Source organism: Calypte anna, chromosome 3 (genome assembly GCF_003957555.1).
Source record: "Calypte anna isolate BGI_N300 chromosome 3, bCalAnn1_v1.p, whole genome shotgun sequence".
NCBI classification, from domain to species: Eukaryota; Metazoa; Chordata; class Aves; order Apodiformes; family Trochilidae; genus Calypte; species Calypte anna.
The window spans coordinates 94,654,863-94,666,590 of NC_044246.1; the positions used below are offsets into that span (position 1 = coordinate 94,654,863).

At 38.6% G+C, this 11,728-nt stretch overlaps 1 protein-coding gene across 1 annotated transcript in view; it reads right to left on the bottom strand.

Annotated features, from left to right (window-relative positions):
• MYOM2 (myomesin 2) overlaps window positions 1–10,260 on the bottom strand; it is a 74,724-nt gene extending 64,464 nt beyond the window's left edge. The window contains exons 1-2 of the mRNA XM_008506198.2: window positions 10,179–10,260; window positions 792–925 (exon numbers count right to left, since the gene is read on the bottom strand). Coding sequence (XP_008504420.1) covers window positions 792–898 — 107 coding nt within the window. The 5' untranslated portion in view covers window positions 899–925; window positions 10,179–10,260. The remainder of the gene's footprint in view (window positions 1–791; window positions 926–10,178) is intronic.
• Window positions 10,261–11,728: the final 1,468 nt, after the last annotated feature.

Consider the following 11,728-nt stretch of genomic DNA (forward strand, 5'->3'; position numbering starts at 1 on the left):
TGCTATGATAACACTGCAGTGAACCATGAGGTTACTAGCCTGTCTAATATATAAATCACACAAAATGCCTGTAACATTGTCTATTTCTACATATTCCTGCTTTGCTGTACTTCACATAACCTTATGCATAAACTGTTCTCTTGAAGAGGATCTCCTCCAATGATTCTGTGATTGTGATTCTTTCTTGAGGGAAGTTGGACAAGCTTGACAGCTAGCTGGGCTAACTAGTTATCTTAATTACTGGGGAGGGATGACAGTGATCCTTAAGCAACCAAGATTCAAAACTCCAGGCTTTGAGATACAAAGAACATCTATCTTTTGAATAAAACTGAGATTTCACATGAAAAGAGTTAAATATTCATTTAATTTTGAAAAATGAAATTGAAAGACAAAACTATAATTAGAAATAGCTAGCTTCAGAAAAAGGAATGTCCTCACATCATATGGAAGAACGGGTAAAATCCTGTTTCTATTATTTACAGTAAATTTAATGGCAATTGCTCTTTGTTCAGAGTCTCAATTGCAGCTTAGAAGCAGAATTTCCAACTTGGAGGTATTAAATAGATGCTGAGCTAAAAGGTTTGTGTAGGTGAGCTGCAGCATAGCTAGGAAATTTAGTTATGCTGGTGGGAGACTGCACAGAGGGAGCAATTGAAGGAAGTGGAAAACTACCACTCTGAATAAATCAGTTTTAGAGGTTGGAGAGGGAAGTCAAATGTCTTGATTTTAAGACCTGATTACCAAAAAGAGAATTCTCTGTACCCTCTATATGTGAAATTCATGGCACTTACTTTCTTGCTGCATATTCCTCGAGCACATATCTTGTCTGAATGTTGCGATAGGACTGATCGAAGTGCTTGTGCCTCCTCTGGTAAAACGGCACTGCTACCGATGACATATTTCAGTTTGTAACAATCAGTAATTCCTGCAGAGAGTGAAACCACATGTACCCATATATTTCAGACACTTATGATTGATATTTTTACATACAGACACATGTGTGTATATGTACAAATGTATAAAATTTGAATGTACTTTATCAGCCATGTAGTGAGACATGAAATGATGGATGACAAAGCTAAAAGAGATTTTGTCAGATCATTTTCCCCTTCTTGCAGATGCCATTTAAAAGCTCCATAAAAATTTCCAGAGATGGGAATCTGACAGCTCTAGGGCATTTTCAGGTGTTTCAGCTCTCTGCTCTTTAAACCTTTTACTTTGTTGCTTGTAGCAGCTTATGCTATTTGCGGTCCAGTTCACCGTGATAATGCAAAACCAGTTTGCATTCATTCAGTTTTGCAGCAGCCCATTGAAGATTTTGTTTACATCTCATTTGAACATAACAAAGTTGGCTCATCCTGTCTTTTCTCATAGCTTATTTTATCTAGACCTCCAATTATTCTCATTGCCCTTCTGTGGACTTGCTACAACACATGGCATAGTTTGGTCACTATGTGGATAGAAGGTTCTCGGGAACTTTCAAGAAGTTCCCAGAAGCAATATGGGAAGGAAGATCAAGTTTACTGCTGATTTGGAGTTAAGAAAATTCAAAGCCATGGTTGTAAAATAACCCAGAGGTGCTAACATCCCCTTAGATTCATTAGAAATATGATGATGACTTCTTGAAACGTGGGGAATGTTTCCAGCAGTGTCCTGAGCAGGTGCCAGCTTGTATGCTACTACAGTCTGCTGGCTAAGTCTTGGCTGGATGTGGGGCTCTTTATTCCTGGTCCACTTAGCCTAAATGGCAATGAAGGGATCTAGGGGGCAACTGAACAGCCAACATGATCCCCAAGAGATGGCTGCACTTCAGTGACAAAGCATCTTGGGCTCAATTCCGACGTTTTCAGTCAGGCAAACTTCTGCAATAACATCTAATTTCTTCCTGAAGGTAAGGGTACTGCCCCAGTTGTTACCCTCCCATGTGGGGCACAGGCAGGGGCCTGGGATGCCCCACCCCAGGGATGCCCCACCCCAGGGATACCCATGGGAAGTGAAGCAACAGTATCTCACCCATGTATTATGTTAAGAGGATGTCAGAGTCTTAGGGGCAGCAATGGACCTGACTGCTCTGCCCAGCTTCCTTCAGGGCTCCTCCCACTCTACCCTGGGCCCAAGACCCCATTTTAGTCCCCAGGCCATCAGCCCCTGTCCCAGCAGCTCCCAGCAGGGTGGATTCCAGCTCCTCACAGCCCTGTCCTGCCTAGCCATGGGCCCTGCCAAGAAGAATCTTCCCATGCTGGAAATCCTCACACCAAAAGTCTGCATTTGTCACAAGAAGTCCCATAAGCAGGCGGCCTCATGAAGCATAAAAAAAGCTCAAAGGGATTTGAATAGAAATCTTACAAACACATATAGACACAATATGAGCACCCCTCAATTTCAAAAGCACTGGTACAGTTTCAGGTCATATTCTGTTTGCTATCAAATATGTGGAGATACGTGTTTTGTAACAAAAATGAACAATATTCACATTGAAATTCAACTAATAACTATTTCAGGGGAAAAAAAAAACTGGTTTCTGGTAAAATGAGGTCTAGTTCAAAACTGAAAAACATTAGTCATTTCTCCATTGTCAGCTTTCAAATTCCATGAAATCTTTTACTTTCAATCATCTTTTTATTGTGTGACAAGTATATGCAATCAATGTATTTCAATAAAATATTGTTGAAAATAGGTTTCTAAATGTTTAAAATTCTAAATTAATTCTTCTAAATATAATAATTCATTCTAAATTAATTATTTATTCTGAAAGCAATGACGTTTTCTGTCATGCAATGGAATTTTTATCACTATTTCATGTTTTGAAAAATCATTTTGCAAAATCTCTAGTTGAGAACAGGAAGAAATGGTAAAATTGTTGAAAAATTACAGATATTACCAAGATTTTAGCATGAATTTTTAGTGCTATTTGTTAACATTTTTTCTAGTGGTATTACTAACCAGATTGTTTATGCAGAAGAAATAATTTTCTACATTTCATTGCAGCGATTTATTCTTGAAAAATGAGAGCTATACTTACACAACATGTTTTAGGAAGAATTTAAGTTGATTCAACAAAAGACTGCAGTTTGACACATCACTTAATTTTATATGTTTATTTGACATTTTTGCCTGAATTATATAAAAATAAGTCCAAATTAATTTTAAAATGCCCATGTTTTATAGGGTAAGAAACTGAACTTTTAAACATGGTAAAATATCTGTAAATACTACACTTCCAGCATATAGAATTGAGAATCATAGAATCATTAAGACTGAAAAGACAGCAAAGATCATCAAGTCCAACCATCAGCCAAACACCACCATGCTAATTAAACCATCTCTCAGAGTCCCACATCTACATATTTTTTTAACACCTCCACCACTTCCCTGGGAAGCCTGTTCAAATTCTTGACCACTTTTTCAGTAAAGAAATTTTTCCTAATATCCAATCTAAACCTCCCCTGGCACAACCTGAGGCCACTTCCTCTCATCCTATTGCTGGCTACTTTAGGGGAAGACACCAACACTTACCTCACTACAACCTCCTTTCAGGTAGTTGTGGAGAGCCATATGGCCCCCCATCAGCCTCTTGTTCTCCAGAATAAACATTCCCAATTCCTTCAGGTGGTCCTTATAGCACTTATGCTCCAGATCCTTCACCAGCTTTGTTGCCTTTCTCTGGACTTGGTCCAGCACTTCAGTGTCTGTCTTGTAGAGAGCAGCCCAGACTGAACACAGTACTCGAGGTGCAGTCTCACCAATGCCAAGTACAAGGGCACCATCACTTCCCTTCTCCTGCTGCCCACACTTTTCCTGATACAGGCCAGGATGCTGTTGGCCTTCTTGGCCACCTGGGCACACTGCTGGCTCATATTCAGCCTCCTGTCAACTCGCACCTCCAGGTCTTTTTCCTTTGGGCAGCTTTCCAGCCACTCTTCCCCAAGCCTGTAGCATTGCCTGGGGCTGTTGTGACCCAAGTGCATGACCAGGCACTTGGCCTTGTTAAATCTCATACAGTTGGCATTGGCCCATAACTTCAGCCTATCCAGATCCCTCTGCAGAGCCTTCCCACCCTCAAGCAGATCAACACTCCTACCCAATTTGGTGTCATCAACAAACTTACTGAGGGAACTCTTTTTTCCCTTACCCAGATCATTGATAAAGGTTTTGAACAGGAGTGGCCCCAACACTGAGCTCTAGGAACACCTATTGTGACCAGCCACCACTTGGACTTAACTCCACTCACAAACCTCTGGGCCCAGACCTCCAGCCTGTTTCTTACCCAGCAAAGAGTATACCTGTCTATGCCATGAGCCTCCAGCTTCTCTAGGGAAACTGTGTTAAAGACTTTAGTAAAGGCCAGGTAGACAACATCCACAGCCTTTCTCTCATCCACTAGCCAGATCATCTGGTCACAGAAGGAGACCAGGTTGGTCAAGCAGGTCCTGCCTTTCATAAACCTATGTTGGCTGGGTCTGATCCTCTGGTGTCCTGACTAACAAAAGGAAATGCTATTTTTTATAAAGCACTATAATAATTCCCAGCTGTGTCTGATTGACAGTTGCAAGTATTCAGAAGCTTAATCAGATGATCAGATTAAGTTATGATGTTCTCACACCAACTAGCTTTACTTTTTCAAGAAAAAGGTCTCTGCAGGAGAATACAGTAAGTATACTTAATAGCAAATACATCTTATAAAAGTCATGAGAGCTAAAGAGATGAGTTTTTGCAATTTATCACCTGATAGCTGCATCTTCTGCATAACCTATGGTACCTTACTAACTGTTTTTCAAGAGATATTAAGAATGACAAGTCACATATTCAGGAATGAGAGTTTTAGGCAAACTACAAGACACTGCAATACAAAACCAAAGCAAGTTTACAACATTACTGTGGAACATTAAGGAAATATATTACCACATTTCTAGAGAAAGAAGAACATCAACATGACCCAAGTTACTACAGCAATGGTGCAAGACATTGCAGAGGCACCAGCTTAGTTGGAGCTGATATGGGCCTACCAAGTCACCATGCAACATATTGCCTTAGGTACACGAACACAGTTATACAGACCCACGTGCTGCCTTGGCTTCTCCTACTTTTGGTATCTGTACGTGACATTTTGCTATACCTGCAGATATCAAATACTGGTTTTCTTCCTGTTATCTGTGTGACTATTTTGTACATGACATTTGACTTCACTCTTTAGTTTGTATTTTAACTGGACATACTGGTATAATGTTCCCTATTTTCTATTTTTAATTAGCCTTTTCCTGTAAATGAATGTGTAAAGGGCAAATCCACCAATTAGGCTTACTCAGCTGTTAAGTGCTACTCATGTTTACATGTGGCCTACTTGAACAATTCTGTGAATTTATCAACGTGCATTTTATATGTTGCTATGTATATAACTCTCACTGATATCTGATGCATAAGGGTTGAAGAGTAATGCCCATGTGTCTGGATGACTCACAGTCTGGGTTATTTTCATTTTTGAGAGAGGAGAAAATATCTTTGCTACTTCCAGTTCAGCATTTGCCACTAAATGTAAAACTTACATTTTAATTAGCATATCCTTCGCTATTAATCAGCACTGAGGCTTTCAGAAAAATTGGGTTCAGAGAGTTTTCACATTTACCCAAACGCCCTAAGAATAGAAAAAACTTGGCCATCCACTCCCAGTCTTCATACAAGTAATTAACTGAGCTTGTTAGCAGCCAGACTAATTTTGCCTTCTGTTAACACAGTGGGGAGCAGCCTGGCAACAATTCCTAATCTAATAATAATCATCGGTTAATTACAATTATGCATGCAGAGCATGTATCTAATACTCAATAGTGTTGCAAAGGCAAGTATCTGAAGAGCAAAATCAGAGCCCCACTGTAAAATCAGCTTCAGCAGAGTCTACAGAGCATGCAGGATATCTTGAGTTCACAATAAGAGAATTTTCTATTGTTTTCCTAGGAACCATGTATTGACTATTTTCCCAGGTTTCCACTGATACACATATATGTGAGATGTTCAAAATATAAACTAATGTTTAGTCAATGTACTACTGAGTTAGGTAACATGATGTGCAGATGGCAGCTTAGCTTCACTGAGCTACAGCTTTAGGTGACTCAAGATTTTATGACTTGCAATGGCTGGAAACCTAATTATTCTGGCATGTCAATTGGTGGAACTGTCCCTACAGCAAGATGTGGACAGTGGTCTGGCAAAGGCATTGGGGGAAAAAAAAAACTTTTCCAATGGGAAACTGAAAATTCAACAAAAAAATTATAAATAGGCCAAGAGAAACATAAAAATAATTTTCTGATAACTGTAACAAATTCAGAAGCAAATCTCAAGTGTTATTTACCAAGTTCTACTCCTATGTGACTGCAAGAGGTACAGTGAAGTTGCTGAAATACATGTCCTGTGAATCGGAAACAACCTTTGAACTTCACCCATGCAAATATTAACTTCCCTGGATTAAAAAAGAAAAAAAAAGACCTAGAAGTATAGGACCTAAAACACTTAGTCTCTCATCAGACCTTTACTTCTTTAGTGAAATAGAGCACAATTGTACTCCTATGTTTTCTCTAGTCTTTATTATTATTATTGTTATTATTACTCCTGTTTATGTCAATGATTGTAAATGCTGGGGACATCAAGAGGACGTAAACTGCACTGTATTCTGTGTGAACCACTCAGAACGTGATTAAATTCAAACAAAAGCATCAAGTAAGCCAAAATATCCTCAATTATAATAATGGTTTTATTAACATTATTAATTAATACTATTAATTCTATATATAATTATTATTAATGATATTGTTATTAATGTAATTATTATTAATAATAATACTAATGATATAAACCACAAATTAATTAGACTGTTCAAAACAGTTTATGCAAATACACATTTTTACTTTCTTAGTAGCATGTATGTAACAATTTATACTTGGTCTTGAGTAAAAGACAGATGTCCTATGCATGGTTTCATGCTGTAGTAATACTGATCTGAATAGAAAGCAATAATCTAGGACCACATGACAAGTGGCCACATTCTTGAGCAGGGAAGCAAAGAGTCTGATATAGACATTGTTAGTTTGATAAGTGAGTTAATTTAAGATTTAAAGGACAGGCAGTAAATTCTAGCATCATCATTTGCATAGCCTCGGAGAGCAGGCACACAACCAAATAAACTGATGGATGGGCTTGACAAATACCATGGGAAAGAGAACATAGCTGTTGTCACCAAAGATAGGCAGCTTGCATTCCTGGACTCAGGAGCCTCCTGTCATGAGCAGTGCACTATACAGCATGTACTTTCTTGGCTGACCTGTCAATGCTGTACCATGCAACATACACTTTCTTCGCTCATCTCTGCCCTTGGCCTTCTGCAGAAGTGCCAAAAACGATTGACAGGTTCTTGCCTGCCCTCACATAGCCTATCCTCCTCATTCTGGCTGAAAGATCAGTACATACTGCTCCTACATGTGTATCCTTATTCTAGATCTCCTCTGTATCTCATAGTTCTTAAATATCATTTGTATTGGCTTGACAGTTTGTCCTTTTTTTCTCCCATGACGTAGACATTGTTGCTGTTCTCCACACTGTTCAATGTTAAGTGCTGTTGAGAAATCCAGCTTTGCCAATTTATATTTCCATAGTAAACAAAAGCCAATGGTATTTACCTGATAACATAATGTATTTTATTCCATAGCACCTATATACCAAAATGGAAGATAAGTGGAGGAGAGAGGATGGAGGAAACATCCCAACCACCTTCTAGTCATATGGGAACAAATTGGAACATAGGAAATTCCATTTAAACATAAGAAAAAACTTTTTTGCTATGAGATTGACAAGGCACTGGAACAGGTTGCCCAGGGAGGTTGTGGAGTCCCCTTCTCTGGAGATATTCAAAACCCACCTGGATGCAGTCCTGTGCCTGCTTTAGTGGGAGAGTTGAACTAAGATGATCTATAGAGGTCCCTTCCAACTCTGATAATTCTGTGATCAATTGCTTTAAACTGACCAGTTTAAAAAGTTACCATATTACCTAAAAAAACTTTCTTTTCCACATTATTATGTCAATCCTATGGAAACTGCAGTAGGAAAAAGAATAAGAATTCTTTCCCCCAGGAAACTTGTTTTCCTACAAATCTTGTAAAATCAACATGAATCACAATGGAGTTCATAGACATTGCACTCTAAACCAGAATGGGATGCAGAGGTTCTGGTAATATCTTCCCCATCTTGGTAATAAGATTTGAAAATGCTATCATGTCTCTTCAGTCATTTACTTCTGTGTGCATGTGGGTATTTAGATCCTACACAGATAATTATGTTCTGTGTAAAAAAACCCATACAGTTGATTGTCATTCTCAGATGCTTCTGTCTTTTCCACTGAAGAGTTTTTTCCTTTTGAATAAAAAGTATTCAGTTTTAACTTTTTTGACAACAGAATAAAAATGCTTCTGAAATTTAAAAGTATATGGAATTCCCATTCCCTACATGGAATTCCAGATAATACTCTGCAAGTTTTGAGTTTCCTTTCCTGACATCTTTAGCCACAATCATAGCTGGTCTTTTGTATGGAAATAGCATTATCCTAGTTTCACAAACCAGTTTCAAAAATAAATTATGTGGGCAGCAGGTTCAGTCTGGTTCAAATCATTCCCACAAGAACATGTATGATTCTCATTATACATAAAAATTGAGTTCTTTCATAAACTTCTGCTCATCTGAATGTCCAGCAAAGCAACACTTTCCAGTAGGTGAAGGTCCTGACTATCCCAGAAAGATCTGTGCTTTACTAAAATTTCATATTTTTTGAAATAGTAGACTTCTAACATTTCACTACATCAGACTATTCTGTGTATGAAGATACACGGGTAGATTACGCCTTTTAATGCAATCATTTGGCTAATGCACACCTTGACTTTGTAATAGTCCCTAAATGGTTTCCTTGACACTCTAGGCATAACAAATAGTGAGGATGCAATATGGAGTATGTCATGGTCACAGTCATGGACCATGGAGTTGACCACCAGCTACGCTCTGAAGCAAACAGGTATGAGGCAAAGCCAGGGGTACCCTTCCCTCATCTGAGGTCATTGTTGCAAAGGAGACCACCAGTTCCTGCGTTGAGTCTAAAAAATGTGATTTGGTCTTTTCTTTGACTGTTATGATGGAAGGAATGAAAGCTTCCAGTTTGACTTCTCTTGTCACATTCATACTATAAGTTGAACTGTGCAAAGTCCAGAGAGAGTACTTCTGTGGACACTTTCTTATGAATTCATGATCTTTGGCCACATTGACTTGAAACCTTGACATCCTAATGCTGGAAATGGACAGTCAGAACATGTTACAATAATGTGTTAAGATTTCCCTTCACTTGGTGAGTGTATTACATCCCTTCAGCTGGACAGCAAGGAATGTGAGACATTCTGAAAGTCAGTCACTTCCCATCATCCCAACATTCATTACCCTTCATTAACACATTTTCATTGGCTCACAGGTATTAAGGTATTACCCACATACAGGCATAGTTTCAAGAGCATGAGCGTGATTTCCCAAGACTCTATCAATGCTATTTAGCTGGAATTTTCATGTGGCACAGAAAACACCACATAGCTTAGAGCAATACAAAAGCCAGAAATACATCTTCTGAGGAAATGTACTTTCAAGTATGGTAGATGAAAAACAGAAGTAGATATTTTTTTTGTCCTAGCTCTATCCTGCTCTACAGCATGCCATCTAGTTTTGTCAGTTACTAAAGGAGTTTATGCTTAATTATTTATGCAAATACTTCAGATAAATTGTTTTGTCTCTTTATACAGTATAAGTGCAAAAGAAAGTGGCATTGCCAACGTATGTACAATTGGAAAAGCACTTATACCAATACAACTGTGGATTGGCATAATGTAGTTCTTTATGTGCAGAAAGCAACAGAGGAAATGTAACACACAATAGAACTAAGATGAATGCACAGAATAAGACTATGCACAGAATAAATCAATGCTACCTTATTTTTTTGCTGGGTTGTTATTTGTTATTTTTTAATCAATCAACTTGTGTCCTGCTTATTTCTTGATTTCCCCAAGGAAGTTAATTTATTTTCTCACAGAAAAGCACCCAACACCCTCCCACACTTACTTGCATTTGTTCTGAACAAGAAAAGCCTTGATGAAAAATGGACTTACCGAGGGATACAGAAAAATTGTGAAGTAGAGAGGAAGACCAGGCTTTCCCAGCTTAGTGAACTCTGGCTGAGGAAAACAAAAATAATTCCTCTCTCTAAAGGCTACCACCCCTTCACTTCCATTTAAGGGCAGATGCAATGCTATATTTAGAACTAACCAAGTGATTCTCCCAAAAGTGAGGTCAGCATAATAGTCAATATGGGTGTGATATAAAGGCAGAATAAAAGACCTACTACATACACATTTTTTACCATATTTAATGAAAGATAGACATCATTCCGAAAAAAAAAAAAATTAAAAAAAAAAATTAAAAAAAATTTAAAAAAAAAATGTTGAGTGGGGTTTTTTTCCCAGTGACACTGAGCACATGGGAAACAGTTTAATGTCAGAAAACAGTTTAAACTTTTATTTAGAAATTACTGAAGTTTTAAAATAATTAATAACTTAGAACACTAGTGAGGAGATGTAAACTTCAGAATCTTATTAGGAGAGACATGAGATCCCCTGGGTGCCTCAGGCTGTAAAATGAGCCTCTCCCGTGCCTTCTTAAGAGCCCTCTTGATTTGAGAACACAACTGCAATATGTGAAGGCATAGCAACTATACAAAAAGTCTATTAACACGGATTTAGAGAAATTCCAGTTCCTACTCACTATTCCCATACTGCCATTAATCAACCTGAAAGATATTTCTCTGTGTCTTGTAGATAAAGCAGAAGGAATTAATATGCATAGTGACATATGCAGACAGAAATAAAAATACAGGCAAAGCACTCAATTCTGTGAGACACTGATGGTCCCTCATTGCTGACAACTAAACTGGAGTTTTGGAGCCTGTAGGGATCCTAGATTTCTATCCAGAAGCTCTGAAGCACTGCTGTGATGGCTCTGAAACATCCAGGTGTGATGGAGAAACAGCACTTGCTCTGCAGAGGTGGGGAGTGTGAGCTCAGTCACCCTGTCCCATCCTGGTGGAGTGCAACCCGAAAGGGATTTGTCATCTGACATAAGCCCCTGTGGGAAGGAGGAAGAGAAGGAAGGGTAGGAACTCTGACAAGGCTTTGTGACAAGTGTGAAGAAATAATCGTATACCTCCTTTTCTCTCTGGAAACTGGAAACTTGTCTGCAAAAGCCTGGGTATATGGCAGACCTAATCACACCTCATGACTTGCTCCATCATCACAGAATCACAGACTTCTTGTGGTTGAAAAAACCCTTTAAGGTCATCTCTCCATATCATATAAATATATAAATCACCATGCCCACTAAAGCATGTCCTCAAGTGCCTCAACCACACAGTTTTTAAATACTTCCAGGGATGGTGACTCTACCACCTCTCTGGGCAGCCCATTCCTGTGCCTGACTACTCTCAGTAAAGAAATTCTTTCTCATATCTAGTCTAAACCTCCCCTGACGCAACTTCAGGCTATTTCCATTAGTCTTGTCATTATTTACTTGAGAGTAGAGGCCGACACTCACCTCCCTACAACCTTCTTTCGGGTAATTGTAGAGAGCAATAAGGTCTCCTCTCAGTCTGCTCTTCTGCAAACAA